Source organism: Paralichthys olivaceus, chromosome 5 (assembly GCF_024713975.1).
Source record: "Paralichthys olivaceus isolate ysfri-2021 chromosome 5, ASM2471397v2, whole genome shotgun sequence".
In the NCBI taxonomy this organism is placed as follows: Eukaryota; Metazoa; Chordata; class Actinopteri; order Pleuronectiformes; family Paralichthyidae; genus Paralichthys; species Paralichthys olivaceus.
Window position 1 is genome coordinate 15,082,966 of NC_091097.1, and position 18,504 is coordinate 15,101,469.

Below are 18,504 nucleotides of genomic sequence, written 5' to 3' on the forward strand. Positions count from 1 at the left end.
CTAAATTAAGAATTAAGAGCAGAGTTCAGAACAAATTTCAAGCAAAAGTAAGGATAAAAAAGAGGTGAATAAAAGGATGAATCTGTACGAGAATTTAAATATAAGTTGAAAGAGAAAAATACAACAAATAAAATAGATAAAACTGTGTAAAATAACAAAATAAAAATAGAATGAAATACATGATGGCATGGCCTTGTAAAACAGCTTAATAAAAAGCATTTGAGAATAACAAAGTTTTCAACTTGTTTGGAGGTGTGTGAACTCTTAAATCATTCATGAAGTCTGATGAGGTGCCTGACAGGTCACATACACAGTGTGGGAGCAGATGAGTGATTCTACAGTTTAAATCAAAATGGAGAGACAGGAAAAGTTACATTAGTTCATTTAAAAATGAAATGTGTGGTCGTTGAACTCTGGTAATATTGAGGCTGCAGTTGGTGGTGTTTTGTGTTGTATTTAGGACTTTCTAATATTTTTATGTCATATATGTTTATGTATAGTTCAAACTAAGTTTTATGAAATGGTGTCAACAACCCGAATAAACATGTATTGTTGCATTGCATTTCTACTAATGTGGACATTGGAGTGTGAATGATGTGAATGTGCCTCATGCACCAGACTTCTGATCGCCTCGTGCTGAGTGTTAAAGCAAGGCAGCCAAGTTCTGAAACCTATTAATACGGATGGGAAACTCAAGAGTTCAATCCCCTCCGACTTCTTAACCCTCATCGTAGGGGCTTAAAAGAGTAAAGTTACTTCACCCCAGCGCTCACCAGTTGCAACATGAAAGAGGAATAACTTTATCCCATCAACTTTGAAGTGAAACTTGTCATCTCTGCTCAGTCTTTAGTACTCCCACATCACCTCTGCCAGATCCAAACTCACAGAGGTGTGTTTGTATGTGTGTGCATGTGTTAGTGTGAGTGTAGGGGGGTTGGGAGGGTTCACACAGGAGATAAGGTTGCCATGGTGATAGTCTGTCCCTCTGTCCCAGGGGACCCGTCATATTAGAAAGTGCCCTCCTTAGCAGTGACTTCAGCAGCCGGTTCCTGTCAGTGCCGGATCTGTGCGTCCATTGTACGCTGAGTGTGCATTAATGCCTGCTGACATTTAGCTCTGGGGCCCCTGTGAAGTGATGGGCCAAGACAGCTGTGATGGACAGCACGGTAATACTGCACATCGCGTTTAAAGAGAGAATCCCGCATGAGCCGCCGTCGCCCCACTGCTGCAGATTCAAAGGGAAACATTTTGAGGAAATAAAGATTGATGAGGCAGAAAACACATCTCAGTGCTTGTTAGCAGCCCGATTCATAATCTGAGGCGAGGCGACATCTGGCTTTGAAGTTTCTCACATTCTACAAGTCTAAGCAGGTATCTGACAGACGGCCCGCTCCTTCGTCTTAGTTTGACAAAACATGAGGGGAGCTCCAAACAAAGACTGCTGTGATACTCTCACTGCCTGCCATCGTGAACTAGGCTAATGGCTTCATCTGCAGCCAACAAGCATTTGCCTTCATTTTTCCAAATATACAATAACCTCAAATAATGCAGCACATGCATCAGCACAGTACTGCTGTGAGAAACTTTAATATGGTTCCCTCTCTTTGGGTTATTTTGAGAAGACTGTGTGAGTGATTTCTTCGAAAGGTTTGACAAGTTTCCACATGAAACAGGATCTTGGGGTGAGATTCGTGTCAGGAGGGACTGGATTTGAATATTAGAAAATGTTTTTCACGCAGGCTGATGTTTTTATTTATTGTGTTTCTCTCTTTGGATGGATGTGTTTGTCCCACTTGGACTGCAACTCTTCAACTGAGAAATGGAAAAAGACATAAACACAAACTTGACATGGCATTTTTTTTCTGTTGTTCGTGTAAAAATATTATCCAACAGTTATAGAAAAACCTCCGAAGCTGCCAGATTAAAGCAAACATACAAACTAAACTACAGTTAAACATGGACAAAATTACCAAGCAACCTTCTCTGTCTTTTTGATACCACAAGTGGTCATTTCAAATAGTTACAGTAAAGTTGTGTCCTCACATCAGCACCATGGTCGACCTTTTAGCCTGAATAAAGGTCTGATGTAGACTGCGTGAACAGTTTCTAAAGAAGAAACGTTAAAAATCATAGCAGCCTTGGACAGAGACCTCCAAACGGCAGGATGTATTGAGTGTAGAATCAACACCTCAGAGAAAGATATTCCTTTATGCTTCATATATTTTGGATTACGTTTTAAAAGCCAACCAGCATGACCTTATTCAGCATGACCCTGGTTCCAGGTGTGTATTCACTGTGTGTTTGAAATATCACCAGCCTCCATTGTGTATTTCACTTTCAACACATTTATTCTCAACATGGCTCAACGTCATGTCTTTTCTTCAGCAGTACAATCTCATCATTGACAATTTTCATGAGGCATGTGCAAATTGAACTCTGTGTCCTGTGCACAGATCAGTCTGGTGAGAAAAGGCCATGGGAACTGGTTTTAATTCAAGTCACACCATCAGACTTCCCATTTGAAGTGTGGATTTAAACTGAAATTACTGATCCTTCAACTTTGACCTTAGACCACAGTGTTAACGTTTCTCCCCATGCACTGCTTAATCCAGACACGTGTCAGGTCTTCGATCATGACTCAACCATGTGTTTAAATGTTTGCTTGTCTCGTTCTCTTCTTCCTGCACAGGATGTGCTCACTGCTGGTGCGCTCTCGTTTGACATATTTGAGCCGTTTAAGCGGTCATTGAGACGCAAACATGTAGCATGAGTTGAATCTGCTGGGGCTTGATGACGTGGGCTGGAGCCGAATAACCGGAGCGCACGGATGATGATGATGATGATGATGATGATGATGAGCGGAAGCGCCAGTGCGCACCTCCCCACAATAATCTGGCTGAGCAGCGTCGCTGTCTTTTCAGCACCACTCACTGACACTCCAACCAGGCGGAGAGGCAGCGCGAGGGAAACTCTCTTTAACCGACTGTGGATTTTTTTATCAAGATAAAAACAAACAACTTATATTTTTTTAATTGTTTTTTTTTTTTGCAGGGAAGTAGATTTCAATTTTAAAACCACCTGCTGAAAGTAAGAATTTAGATTTATATATCTCTTCTCAAACAGGACTGACCATGTGGTTGGTGGATGTGTGATTTTTATAGATTTTCATCACAGGTTTTGATTTGTTTTTTTCAACTGTAAACTTGTTTTTTTAATTATTACACTTTGGAAGCCCGGACATTTGTCGAGTGTCCTCTAAGCTGCTGTTGGAAGAAGTTTATCTGAATATTTTACAGGAGACTTCAGAGAGAAGTCAGTGATTTGGGAGTCGTTTGTTTTTGCTTTTTTTTTTTTTGGAATCGGTGCATTCAGTCGAGATGCTGACTTTGCTGGTTGGACTGTTGTCCCTGCTCAGTGGACACACGGCGCGAACCCAAGATGCCACAGGTAGCCGCTTCGTTTGTAACGCCATCCCCCCGGGCGCAGAGCCGGGTTGTGGATACGTTTCCACGGGGAACCGCGTCCAGAGCAGCAGCCCCGTGGAGGACGAGCTGCGGAACACGATCATCCAGCTCCGGGAGACCATCCTTCAACAGAAGGAGACCATCGTGAGCCAGCAGGGGACCATCAGGGAGCTCAACTCCAAGCTGGCTCGCTGCGAGGCGGCGGCCGATGTGTCTCCCCAGGGCAAGTCCCGGGGTCAGGGCTCCAGGCGGAAGGAGTTCGGCAAGAACACCATGGGGGACCTGCCCAGGGACCCCGGCGATACCGTAGACCAGCTCGGCAAGACCATGCAGAGTCTTAAGGGTCGGCTGGAGAACTTGGAGGTAAGATGGCACAACCGTGCAGCTCGTGCGTAAACGTACCACAAAATCCCTTTTCTTCCATTTCCCACCCGAGGCAAAAGGTTAATATTGGCCACTAATACAACCAAATACATAATATATGAAATTCATCATCTCGTCCATGTCTTTCAACCTCTTTCACCAGTAGTAAAACTCCATATGGATCATTGCATACACGTCAGATAGCACTGCGCGCTGCAGGAGACCTCTCAGGGGACTCGTGAGATCAAAGGGTCACGTCATAGATCTGTCATATCAATATCTTCTTTAATTATTGAAAGAGTATTGGAGGTGGAACACACTGACTAGGAGTTATCAGGAAAAAATGTTCAACAGAAACATCTTGTCAAAGGTGTAATCATGCATGTGGTGCAGGGAATGCAATGCATCCTTGAATAATTTAACAGTGCTGTGTGTGTGTGTGTGTGTGTGTGTGTGTGTGTGTGTGTGTGTGTGTGTGTGTGTGTGTGTGTGTGTGTGTGTGTGTGTTCCACATAATGTTTTACTTGCCATCATGTGACTAATTATCCTCAGCAGCTGATGAAATTCTTTCCTGCAGATTTCACCTGCATCAGAGCACTGGATTTTTTTTTTCCTGTCGCATTTAAAATGCTTCATGATTTAGGAGATCGTAATCCTGTTGACCTGAGAGAGCTCTGCATTTCAGCCAGCCCTTTGTCTGGTCGCAGGAGACCTCACTTCTGCTGAATGCATTAATTTCATGAGACTCAGAGATCAAATTCAACTGATATTGAGGTCACCTATATGGAAATGCTTCACATATAAGGTTGATATAAGCCCTGGCTTTATCTCTTATGTCACATCAGTGGTGTCGTACATTTTTCACCATCAGACAGCCCTGATACCGTAAACAATCACAATACTTGATTTATATTCAAGGTTATGTCTATATCCAGCCTGCTGCATTGCCGACCCATCCATCTCTCCCTTCCCTTCCCCCAGCTATCTCTCCCTCTTTCCTTGATTGGACGCTTTAATACCTTGATCAAATCAAGCATACACTGCAGCTGTGCAGAATACATATTTCATTGCATTTTAATTGCATATGTATTGATCTGCATCTGCTTAACATAGTGATTGTTGCATGGTGGTGTTGCTGATCGCATTTGGCTCCCTAGAGCAGGACCTCTCTCACTAATCAAAGTCATCTGCATATGTCAACAGTTGCACTCAGGACCTCACCAGTGCTCACCTTGGCCTCCGGTGGCAGGTCACAAGGGAATATCTCACTGGAGCTGTTAAAATGGTTCCATTGAGGAAGGAAAGGCCGATTAAAAGTTTGTGAATGTGTCACGGACATGTGTCTGAATCCCAAAGTGAATCAGTTGGCAGGAAAACATCAGCATTTCTTTAGATATCTCTCAACATCTTTTATTTTGCAATACCTCTGTGTGTCACCACATGGGCCTGTGAAGTTGTCCCCTTTTTACAAAACCCCTCTGGGATCGTGCCTGGTGTGAAGTCTCTGTGACGTCACATGCGGCCCCTACATTTAATACCTGCTCCAGCCGCGAGTGTTTGGCAGGGCACCAATCGCCGTCTGCCACAGGGACACACTGTCTTCATTTTGATATTGATCAAAAACAATGATGTAAAATACACCAGACTGATACTGGTCATCTACGGCAAATCAAGGTCGTCAAGAGTGAATGGCTGTTTACCTACTAATCTACCTATCATCCATCCATTCATCAATCCATCTATCCATCTGTCGATCCGTCCATCAAGTCCTCCATCCAACCCATCTGTCTGTCTGTCTATGAACCTACCTACCCACCTACATGTCTATCTATCTATGTTTTTATCTATCTGTATCTACCTGTCTGTCTATTTTCTGCTGTTTTCCTTCAATCTTTTCTTCTCTGCCTCCCAGCAGCAAAGTTTGCGTCTCCCCAGCACAAACGTGTCAGCTGGAGGTGTCACTGCCCTGACTCCCCTGCCACCCGAGTTGCGGGAGCTGCTGCGGCAGCGTCTTGGGGCGCTGGAGACCCAGCTCCTCCGGAAAGTGGCTGAGCTTGAGGAGGAGAAGAGCCAGCTCTACAATGAAACAGCGGCCCACCGCCAACGCACAGAGAGTGCTCTCAATTCCCTCCTGGAGAGGATCACCGAGCTCGAGAAGAGTAAGCAATACAATGGGTGCTGTGAATTGCTGGTCGCATTTTCATGCCACACTTTTTTTGTCTCCCAGATTTAGCTCTAATTAGTCAATCCCTGTGGCTGTTTCTGATGATCCAAGGAAAAACCTCACAGCGTAGTTTTTTATTTTTCTCAGAGCCATTCTCGAAGCAGCTCCTGGTCTTGGAAATGAGGCCTGGAAAGCAACGCTGAATGCTTGATCAGTTTAAGAAATATAAGAGTGATGTCTGCACTCTGGGGCATCACTTTGATGCTAGATGTCAAATAACACGAATAACACAAAATATCTCAGCCCAAAGGGAAAAAAAATGATCCTACTGCTCGGTGGGCATTTGTTTGTCCTCTGAGGCTCAGGTGAGTCAGTGGCTGTTTGAGGATACAGGTTTACAGGAATGAAAGTAACATGGAGGAGGACCACCTATAACAAGTCAATACAGTGGCCTCTGAATAAATAGTACCGCTGTGTGTCTTGTTAATGGTTCAGTGTGTAAAGTTTAGGTGAAAGAAATTAAATATAAATTAATCCTAATGATGTTTTCTCTTGTGTGTTTTATCTACATTTTACAAATTGTTGTTTTCTTTACCCTAGAATTGGCCCTTTATATTTAAATACTTTATATTTACATCGGGAGTAGGTTCTCTCTACGGAGGCCGCCATGTTTTTTACAGTCGTCCAAACTGGACAAACTACTCTTTGAGTTTTTATGACAACTGAAGGCTGCCGCAGGTTTTCGTTCATGTTTGGAAGGGGAGGGTGAGGTGAGGGGTAATCAGCTGCAACATGACACTTCACCAATAAATTCTACTCATTAGCCTTTAAGTTCAATTTAAGACAAGATAGAGCCACAGAGATTCTTATTTATATTATAATCTTTCCTTCTTTATTTTTTTTCTGTTGAGCTTTTGGTAAAAAAGTGGCTTGATTTGCTTTACATAACGAGGATCCCTGGAGCTGACATGAACTTATATGTTATAAACCTCACGGAGTTATAGCTACGCCAGATTGTTGGAACACTCCACTCCACATAGATAAAACTGTGGTTCCAGCACATAAAAATATGCAGCATGTTTCCCTGGTTAAAAAACCGCCCTTTCTCTCTTCTTTTGTTTTCACTTTCTCTTTAAACTTTCAGCAGGCTCCTCTCTCCCTATCTGTCCTTGTTTACTCTACCTCTTGTCCGTTTCTTTTCACGTTGTGTTTTAAATATTAAAACCCCTGTAATCTTTCTTTAAGTGACCAGCAGCCACATCATTTATAAATCGTGATCCAGTTTAACAGAGGCAGAGGAGAAACAGGGTCAGTTAAACCGACCCCGCCACCACTGACCCAGTATAAAACCCCTGAGTGAACTAAAGCTGCAGAGCAAAAGCCTGATAATAAAAATCGAGTTTTGTATTTCTATGTTGTGGGTCTGCATGTGGCACAACAATTTGTAAGTAATACATGATTTACATCCTCCTTTTCTTCATCATAAACTTGATATTAAGTCTTTTCTGTCAGTGCTGTGACTATGCTCGTCCCTATAAGGAGAAGATGCAAACTTTCTTGATTCTTTATTAGGAAAAGCACAATAAAAATTCACGTGCAATCATTATCATTCACAGGTAACAATGCCTTCAAGTCACCTGAGGATTTCAAGGTGTCCCTGCCTCTTCGTACCAACTACCTGTACGGCCGCATCAAGAAAAGCCTCCCAGAAATGTACGCTTTCACTGTGTGCATGTGGCTCAAGTCCAGCGCCAGTCCCGGCATCGGCACCCCGTTCTCCTATGGCGTGCCAGGCCAGGCCAATGAGATAGTCCTCATCGAATGGGGGAACAACCCCATTGAGCTGCTGGTCAATGATAAGGTAGGCCAATAATTAGAGACTGGTGCCATGCTCAGGCAATTCAGCACCTCTGATTATTTCATGCTGTCCAGATTTCCTGAGGAGGGAAGAGGAATTTTTGAGTCAGAAGCTTAGAATAATTTTTCCTTTGCCCGGCAACACTGCAGGCTGCAGTAAATGTAGATCAGCACTGATGCTAATTACATGCAGAGAATGCACAAATGTGTTCATGTCAGCAGGCTCCGTGGTGAGAAAACAAGCAGATAGTTACTGTATGTACATGCAATCACAATAACGACACAGCTGAGTGGAGACTGACCATCACCACTGAATATTTAATTTTGCACCTTATAAACATTTAATATCATTGACCCACATTCAGCTCACACCCAAGAATAACAGAAATTCATTAGAGAACTTGTTCTGCCATGCGTGCTCATTTGAGGCCCTCATCTACCATGCTCTCTGTAGACACTATGTAGTAGCTACACAGTCACATACTGTGAGCTTCCCGTCCGCTGTGGGAATTTCAATTAACACAACAGAAAACAAAGTGGGAGAAACATGGATGAATATTTTACGGCATTTAGTCTTAAAAGAAAAAGAATTTTAGTTGTTATGTCAATGTGAGCTGTAAGATTGAAAATCAGATTTTTCTGTTTCCTGGTGGCGCAGCTGCTTCTGCAATGATGTCATGTTGGTTTATGGGGATGATTTTGGGGGGAGAACCTTCTTGCGGTGGAGATTCTTTTTTTCCTCCCACTGTCTTGTTTACGTTGGGTGCTATTGGCACAGGCAGGTCTCCTCACAGCTTTCCCTTCACCATGCATTATACATGTGTTCAAGACAGACAGATGAGAGAGAGATGACAGGAGAAAGGAATGATTGTACCAGAGGAAAAAGGAGGATAAGGGGGCAGGTAATAGAAAAGCTGCAGAGCTAGAGAGCTGAGGATTGAGAGAGAGAAGGAGGGGAAAGAGTGAAAGATGAGAAGATGTCAGAAAAAAAGGAAAATTGGAAGAGCAACAGAGCAAGATGGAGGAGAGTGAGACTGGTGAATATGATTTGTGTATACAGCGGCACATCCATGTGTTGAACTTGTTCACAGTAATAACAGGGTCCGCTGGGGCACATTGTTTATGCAGTTCATTTGGCTGCATACAGACAAGGAAGCTGCATCGACAATATTAAAAAGCGCAACGCTGCTTATAATTTGTATTTGTGGGTGGTTACGCACAGGGAGATTCTTTGTTGTTGTAAAACAACATCCTCATCAGGAGATGCTATCTCTTTGTTCAGGAGAGGTTTTGATATTTCTGCTTTTTTTTCCTGCAACATTCAAATGAAATTCAACTTCTCCATGTTTTCATTCACATGTGGCTGCCGGGAGTTTTATATGTACTGGATTGGATCAGTCTTGCACAACATTAACTCTGAGTTCTTTTGGCAAGTGTGCATGTGTAATCTGACTCTCTGAGCTTCATAAAGCTGGTGTTATCTGGAACTTTATTTTCCAAATTTTAGATACAAATTCAAGCAGTTCTGTACAGATTTTACTCATTAAAATTCAAATGGTCCAATTCATGCGTCACTCTTGGTTGTTGGCAGATACTGTAGTGACTACTCCTCCTACATGAGCCTTCAAAACATTATACACTTATCTCCAGAACAGTGCGTTTGAGGTAGAGGACTACATCTAATTGTTAATTTTAGACATAGGTTATTCATTGTACCGTTTTTTCCGGAACAGACACCACAGCAGCAGAAGCATAGAAGAAACTATGTCTTTGTTCATTTTATGTATAAGTCATAGAACTGGTTTTGCACATTTTCACTGAATGGGACACAGAAGAAACACACACCTGTGATTTTCCTCCTACAAGGACAGAAACAATTTCTACACTGAAAAATGCTTATATGAAAATAACATTTCTACAATATAATGAGTAAAATTATACCTTTTAATGTTTTGAGGATGAGATCCTTTCCCTGCAGTTGCAGTGTTTCAATAAAAAGCTCAATATCATGTCTGTCGTATATTGAGTGCAGCAGATTTTTTTTATTTTACAGGAATTTGGTTTTCATTTGAAGTCCCTAAATCTTTAAAGAGTCAGTGGAGCTCAGACTCCAACTTATTGAGACTTTGTAATAATACTGCCAGCATTGCCTGTAGTCCCACTGGTGTTAAGATGCCACCTGCTGCCTCAACCTGGTCAATTGCGTGTCGTAATTGCGAGCAGCTTGAACTTTATCCTCGACGACTCTTTTCAGGTTTATTTGTATCTGGTGCAATATCTGCAGCAACACATGAGTGTGAACTAACTCTATAGGCTCATTAAAAAAGGCTAATGAGTTATAATCTCATGTGCTGTTCCCTATCCTCGGAGGACCATGATGTCATTGGTCTATAAAATAACCAGTTGTTTTGCTTTGATCTGTGAACAAAGCACTAAAGCTTAGGAGGACACTGTTTTGCTATTAGCAACCCGACCACTCTGAAAGATGTTTTATCCCCTGATGTCACCTGGGTAATCTAAATTTTATATGTCGCACCGGCTCATCTGAAAAATTCTCTTTCTCTTTGAAGTCTCTAACCCCCTCTAATTGCTGTCCCTGTTTCCAACGCGCTACAATTAATCTCAAACCTCTCTTGACTCTTCTTCCCCCCTTGCTTTACCTCCCTTCCCTATTCCTTGCACTTTACCTTTACCACCAAACCAGGTGGCCCAGCTCCCTCTGTCAGTGAGTGACGGGCGCTGGCATCACATCTGCATCACCTGGACAACTAGAGACGGCTTCTGGGAGGCGTACCAGGATGGGGAGCGTCTAGGCACCGGTGACAACCTGGCCCCCTGGCACCCAATTAAACCTGGAGGGGTGATCATCCTGGGCCAAGAGCAGGTGAGAGAAGCTTAGAGAACAGTTGGGTGTGCATTTGCAAGTGTGTGTGTGTGTGTGTGTGTGTCTGTGTGTGTGTGTGTTTGTGTGTGTATGTCAGTAAGATCCCTTTGCGTATTCTCCCCTGAGCTCAGTGCCGGAGGCTAAGACCCAGGGAGCAGCAGAGAGGAGGCAGAGAAACTCTTCTCACGCTATCATGGCCCTTTAAGTGTTACCTCATTCATCTACCTTTAAACTGCACCATTATGCCCCTGGGAGTTGCATTAGCAGGTTCTTCTGTCAGTTAGCTCCATGACAGCCCCTCGTATGCTTAAGAAATGTGCAGTGACGTGTGAATAATTTCCACAGAGAGCCTTTAATTCATTCTGCATTAGTTTGGAGTCTAAAAAGGGCCGTGCTGCTTTGTGATTCAGTCATACATACACAAGGTGAGATTTCTGCAGATTGCACAATATTGGAGATTTCACACCACTTGAATGTTTTAAAGTGGCAGTACACTGAGACATATCCAGCGTCGTTTGGCATTTTGATGAAAATCAAACAGAATTGATTAATTTTAATCAAATTCTGTTTACATTTCCCTCAGAAGTTAACTTCACAAACATTCATTTTCTGTCCCCTAATGAAGGATGTAGTCGGAGGTCGTTTCGACGCCACTCAGGCCTTTGTGGGCGAGCTGAGCCAGTTCAACATGTGGGACCGAGTGCTGCGGTCTGTGGACATCGTGGGTCTGGCCAACTGCTCGGCCTACATGCCCGGCAACGTGGTTCCTTGGATTGATGCTAACGTGGAAGTGTTCGGCGGTGCAACTAAAGCTGCTCTGGAGATCTGTGAAGATCGTGCTTTTGATTCCTAAAGGATCTTATGTGAGGAAACCAGTTTGGCCACTGGGACTGAGAAGCTAAGTATTCTGACTGCTTGCTGCTTCTGTCAAATCCCAAAGGACAAGGCATCAGTGCAACATTTTTACATATGGTCTGACTGTGTAGTTTATTGGGCTCACATGTTGATGTGTCTTTCCAAACTGAATCCTAAAGACTTTACAGGATTGTTAAGACGTGACCTACTGTCATTCTGTGTTCTCTCTTCAGTAGATCAGCTTTCATTTGACTCCTCTGTGAAAACAGCTCTTTTTGGTTGCAATCCATACACTGACAATGCTGCACTGTTTCCGTAGTGAATGTGAGCTCAAACAGACTTTGATGCGTGATGGAACACATCTCCTGAGTGTTCCAGAGCACTACATGCTGTGAGCTTCCTCGTTGTTTGAAGAGCAATGAGGCACCGAACCCAAAGCGGAGAAAGAAATAACGCGGAGGCTCTGGAGTTCAAAGTGGCCAAGAACAACCCTTTGCTGTTGATTATATTGAGGCGTCCCAACATGGCGGACTGTCCAACTCTCTTGCAGGAGAACTGAGCGGGGAATTGAGGTCCAATTCAGAAGTGACAGTGCATGCTTTCTGTCAATACCCAGAGTGTGTGTGGTGTGTCCAAACAAGCCAATGCAGCGTGCTTACAAAATTATATAAGCACGTGTGTTTGTGTGTGTGTGTGTCCATGTGCGTATGGCTTGTCTTGCGTGTAAAAAGACCAGAGATTATGAGGGAGGGAGGACATTTTCATTCTTGTAAATCTATGCTTAATACCTCTCTCCCCCTTGAGCAGATGCCATATCCCAAACAGCTTTATGGATGGGCTGGCTCCGCTCAGGTTAATAGCAGTGTCGGACAGCTGCCCAGGACTGGCGTATCGACAGCGGCATGGACGCCAGCCGAGCGCCCAGTGAGGGCAGGGCCTCGGCTTGACCTTCAAGGACAATCCTTAATCCCTCATCTGGGTAGTAATTATCTGTGTTTATGAATGATTCTGGCAGCGAGCAGCCCCTGGGCCCCTCAGTGTTTCTCTCAGCTAAGATTGTCATAATCGATAAAATATTGAGATTGAGAAGTCAAATGAGATCAGCACTATATTTGACATTATGAATGTCACCATCAGATGCACTTTGATGTTTATTGCCTCTCCCAAAAAAAAGAGAATAGTTTTGATCCATGGATATATTATATTTTTTAAGGACATAGGGAATCAATTAATTCTGGCACAGCTCAGTGAATAAAAATGATGCTTTCTGCAGCTTATTTTTTGTCAGTCCTCAATGTTGCTGTTTGTTTTTCATAAACAGTTTGAAATATTCAAAGCAAAGTTTGGTGCTGAAGCCCCATAAGAAAATGAATATACTGTAAAAGAGGCAACATAGACTTTGGTTTCACATCCAGAACTTTTTCTCCTAGTGGACTTTCCTCACTGAGTAGACAATAGTATAAAATTCACTGAAAAAGTTTCTTATCTACATAAAAACAATCTATGATGCAGTAGGTTACTGGACAGCACAGAATGTTATAAAAAGTGCGCTCACTCAACATTAGGTCTTGAATATTTCACCAACATGTTGTGATTGTTGCTCTTCTGAGTGTCTTTGTTGAAAATATTCTAGTGTAAACTCAAGAGTTTTCTTTCCTGTAGCAAATGTATTTTTCTTGTTTTTCTGCTCATGATTTTTGTCCATCAGCAGCTCGTTATGTAATAATTAAGCAGAAGTACTAAAAAAAAACTTTGTCTAAATGGTGAATGGCCTTTTGTGAGAACCATATGTGCTTTCGCTTGTGCAAAATGTGAACGTCTTCCCAGCTTTTGCAGAACAAACTCTAGCAGGGCAGAAAATGAAAAAGAATAGCAGTGTAGGTTCTGCACTTTTCTGCCATGGGAATATCCTCTCTGCACCTGATAGAGGGAATATGTTTCAGAGGTGACAATTACAGCAGCAACTCAGTAATGTGATGGAATTGTGCAGCTTTAGGTCATATTAACTTTTAAGCTTTCATTTGAAAATGGCCTTTTCAAACTGAAATGATCTCTGTTGTTTTGGTTGTGTATCAGTTTTAATCACCGTCCATGCTAACACTCCAGTAAACGCAAATCATGTTACCTCTCACATGCATGTGCCTACAAGTGGACATGGAAAGCTTTAGCGTTGAAAAATACAGAATTTAACTGTTAGCAAAGACAACAGTGTCAGCAATGCTTGTAATTGATGCTGCATTTTACTGACAAATGACAAATCAGCGAAGGCTACGTTGTGACTGAAAAGACTCAATCCGAGAGCGGTTGTGAGTGTCCACGTCAGGACTAAAAACACAGAATGGGGCCAGAAGCATTTCCAGAATTCTCAGTTTTAGCTTCTCTAAAACTTTGGAGTAGTGTAGACACCAGGCGAGTTTTCAAGCGAAAGCGTAGTTGTGTGGATGAAGCCTTAGTCAGAGTGTAACCAAGCCAAGGTCATGCACCATTTTGCACTGAAACACCACGGAGATTAACAAAGCTCACTATTTTGTACTTTTGGTCACATTAATTCAAATGATGTTTGTCCAGTGTGTAGTCATATCAGTGGTCGGACAAGCCATAATACACATGGAAGATTGTGCCCTCTCATCTGGGCACTGTAATGTCAGCAGCGGAGAAATCCTCTGGACTGGCAGACGTCCAGGTGGAAATGAAAAAATCTGCCCGTGCGGATTATGGAAGCTGCTACAATGTAGGACACTGTGAGCCGCCTTCTTTCTCCTCCATGCTGTGTGTCGCTGGTACCGCCATTGTGTTCATGATGTACTGGGTGTATCTGAGTCCTCCGATGAAAAACTGAAAATGTGAAAAATATATGTGTGATGTTATTGTTATTTTTGGAATATCTTAAATCTTAGATTTCCGTTGCATCGCTGCCATAACACTTCACATCTGATGTTCTCAAGTGCAAATTAATTATTAAAGGGAAAATATTCGAACTCTAAATGAATGATTAATACTTTAGTTTGTAAAACACACAAAGTAGAATCTTTCCAGAAGTTTGAAGAAGAACAACCACTGCAGATATGACGACAATAAGAAATGTGTGGCTCCTCGTCAAATCTTTTCATGCTTGGATGTAAGAGATAAAATGAGACGTCCAGAGAATTTCAGATTTTCATCTCTTGTGCTACAAAACAGTTCTCAACTCTTTCATCCTGTGTTTGTCTCATCCCGTCTCATCGTCCATCATATTGTTAATGCAGAAGAACAAGAAAATGTGTTGGCAGTAGAGGAAGTGATGGGCGGTGATGGGAATCCAACCAAAGATGTTTGTACTGCGAGCTTCTGACAAACTGATTGCTGCTGTGACATCCTAACTCCCGCTTTAATTGCAGCCATTCTCCCTCTGGTTTGTCGAGTGTGTGTGCGTAAGACGAATGATCTTCCAGAAGGTGTCGCATGGCAGTAATGAAATCTAACTGAGCGGGGAATTGAAGTGAAAAACATGTTTCAATATTATGGATATCATCTGTCTCTGTGACAGCGCTGTGATTCAACAGGATAAACAATGTGTGTGTTGGTGTGTCAGTGCACGTGGGTATGTGACAGAAAGCAACACTTTGCTGGTGTGTTGGCTCTGAGGAGATTTGTTCCACTTATTGAGTTTTTTCTTCTCCCACTGTGGGGAAGTTTGAAACAGAGAATTTCCAAGCGGGTTTTTTTTGAGGAAATTATCTCAGCAGCTGCTGCAGCCAATGTAATGATAACATCACTAAAACAAAATTACCTATTCAGCTGTGCTCCCAGCTTGTCCATATATCCATTACACATTGCTGGATAGAGTGACAGTGAAGAATTATTTGGCACATCTTTTATTAAAGCTTTCTCTCACGTCCACATGATCTCGTCTCAGTGCTCTGGATCTACTTGCTTCCCCCCAACATCGCCCGGCGTAGAAAGTGTGTGAAAAGCCCATAATTAAAATCAAATCACACTGAGTGTATTTGATTATCACAGGGTACATGTACGGATCTGTGAGAGATTGGTGCTGGGAGGGGGGTAGAATTAAAGTGCCATTCTGCTCCTAGCACCCTCTCTCTTGCACACGGAGTCCCCACGGAGCCCCAAAGACGGAGCGCTGTAAAGACTGTGAGAAAAACAAGTTTAAGAATTGAGACCAGAGAAGTCCTTTGGCTTAGTGATTAAAGCCTGATGGAAGAGAAGCCTGAGCAGAAGGCAACGCTCTCTGAGGCATTTGAAAACTGCTGTTTTCTTGGATGTCACAGACTATTAGTGAGACCCGCAAAGCCCCTTCAGCCTGTTTTACTGCCTTTATGAAATTATGCATCAAAAAATGTTATATTCTGTTCACATCTCTGGATCTGTCTGGCAGCCATTTTTAAATTGTGCACGGAGGCACTCTCACTTTTTGGCCTCGTTTTGTGCAAGACAATATGTTGTCTTCACTAACTCAAATACGATCAGCATTGTCCTCTTATTTTAGGGTTGGTGCACAGTCAGTCTTTAAAGGGAAGAGGCTTTACTCACGTGTTCCTGTTCTGTGGGATATAGGAGAGAAAATGAGATGTTGTCCTGTGGAAATGAGAATAAAATGGTTGACAACATGATGATATGTGGGGATGGAAGAGACAAATTAATCAGCCCAAGAGAGGAAGCAGCTGCTTTATGGCAGTTTGTAGTGCTACCTCTCTGAAGATCAAACGGCCTGCAGAGGCTAAATGAAGATATTCATTCACCTTTATTTTGCTCAGCATTGCACAGTATATTTCCAGGAAGAGTGGAAAATCGTAAACCTGTCACTTCTTCATGCTCAGATTACAAACCTCCACGGAGCCACCGCTGGAATATAAAGTGTTTAACCCGAACGCAGTCCATTCTAAATGCCTTGTCTGATCTCACATCTTTGTTGTCTATTTCCGAGGATGATATAATGTATTCCTTCAAGGGATCGTTTACATTTATTCGAGATTTCTGCAGAGGAAACTTTAATAATAAATCTGGAAGACGGGCGGAGACATATAATTTCCTGCCTGCAAAGATGAGTGCTTGAATATCTCTCGCACAACCTCCTTAAATCATGCACCTGTGTGGACTGCAAATTTAAGCCCTCGATCTGTCTGTCTTGCAACAAGCGGTGAAGCTGTGCAGCTACAAATCTCTCGTTGTGCATCACTGAAGGTGCTGCATTACTTTCTCCAAAAACATCTATGTTCTGTGCATCAAATAAACAGGGTGACTGTAAAATGACCTGTGTCAAACTGTTGTTTTTATTTCCACTTTCCACTTAATATCTCCACTTATTGTGGTTTTGTGGATAATATGCCAGATGTTTTAGTGTGGTGTCACATGCTTACCTCTAATAGTGATGACGAGTGACTGGGAAAGTTCAGGAACATGTCCCTCATACTGTATAATTCGTAATAGTCAGATTTTGTTATCTTTGTGCAGATCCAGGGTATTTTCCAAGGTCAAGATAACCTGCTGCTGTAAATGTACATATATATATATATATATATTAAGCTATATTCCTAAGTGTCCCCACAGTCACCAGATAAATATATGTAAAATAATAAGAATCTGCTCTTTCTTAGTTGTTATAATAGAATTAATGAAGAACAAGATGTGATCTGAGTTGTGCAGGCTTGAGAATAAAACTCACCTCAGTCATTCAAGTTAAAAAAAGAAAACGCTATAAACAAATCATTTGTTCTTGACTGGAGATTAAACACAGTTAGTCATTACTTTCTTATCTGATGTTGAGTCAGTGGATGGACGTACACAGTCCCCCAGTAATAAACTAGACATGTGACTGTCGCAGATCCTTTTATCTTTGTGGAATCTAATCAGATGTCGGTGGCTCGCCTTCCCCCCGAGGGCCTGTGGATAAGTGTATTATCCAGATCATTCCACCGCTGCTAACGAAATCACCACCAGCCAACGTTTCCTACCCAGGAGATGAACCCACCCTTCCTCCAGCCTAGTAACACACACACACACACACACACACACACTCTGACCGGTGTGCTTAAGCCCTGCTCTTCACTGACATTAGCACATCATGTGACTTTCATCTGCAAAGGGATCTAGGGACATAAATCCAGTTTTTGTGTGTGTGGACATAAATCCATGCAGGCACTATTTATAGACCCTGTGTGGCTGCTTACTATTTATGAATATGAACTTCCTGTTCCGAGCGGCTGGAAGTAAGTCCATCCTGCTCTGGATCACACTGCAGATTCCGGTTTATTACTTTGCTTTGAACAAAAGACATACGAGAGGCAACAGGTTGATGAGACAGATGCAGGAACATGGCTGAGCATGTATCCGAGAAAAGAAAAAGCAGAGGGAGAGGACGAGATCATCAGAGAGCATGAAAAATAAGCATCCGTGTTCCCGAGGGTATAATGTGAGAGGAATGGTTATAATATGATGAGCGTGAGGTAGTCAAGGTCAGAATCATTCCCTTTCACATATGTTCCTACTGCGGACACCACGTGGCTGAGAGGGTGCTGGGTAAAGCTGAGGCAGATGCTTAGTGACTTCATGTACATGTATGCTTGACCGAGAAAAACAATTTATCACACCACGAATGTGCGTGTGTGGGTGAAATTGTTAGTGATTACATGAATTGGATTAGTAAGTGATTTGTGTGCCTGCTCTGTAGGATATTCATAACCGTGAGATTTAAAAAAACGCTGACCTAGTATTTGTTGAACGTAGAGCCACACATGCATGTTACGGCTAATGAGTGTTTTCTGCAAGTGAGCATTCATAATACAGCAATACACTGAATCAAAGGAGAAGAATTCCATAATTTATTTATGTTGTAGCCTTGTCGTAGTTTTATTTTTAATTAAACTTCATTATGAATAGCAGATGACTACTTTAAATAATCAAGACTGTTGGAGGAGATT

At 42.4% G+C, this 18,504-nt stretch overlaps 1 protein-coding gene across 2 annotated transcripts; it reads left to right on the forward strand.

Moving 5' to 3' along the window:
- The first annotated feature begins 2,865 nt into the window (after positions 1-2,865).
- nptx2a (neuronal pentraxin 2a) lies at positions 2,866-16,834 on the forward strand. Of its 2 annotated transcripts, none has more exons than XM_020102832.2 (5): positions 2,866-3,827; positions 5,743-5,986; positions 7,608-7,852; positions 10,553-10,732; positions 11,358-16,834. In XM_020102832.2, the coding sequence occupies exons 1-5, from the start codon at positions 3,378-3,380 to the stop codon at positions 11,583-11,585; spliced, it is 1,347 nt and encodes a 448-aa protein (XP_019958391.1). In that variant the 5' UTR covers positions 2,866-3,377; the 3' UTR covers positions 11,586-16,834. The 2 variants fall into 2 exon arrangements, with proteins under 2 accessions (XP_019958391.1, XP_019958392.1); XM_020102833.2 differs by having other exon boundaries at positions 2,873-3,827; positions 5,740-5,986.
- The last annotated feature ends 1,670 nt before the right edge of the window (positions 16,835-18,504 follow it).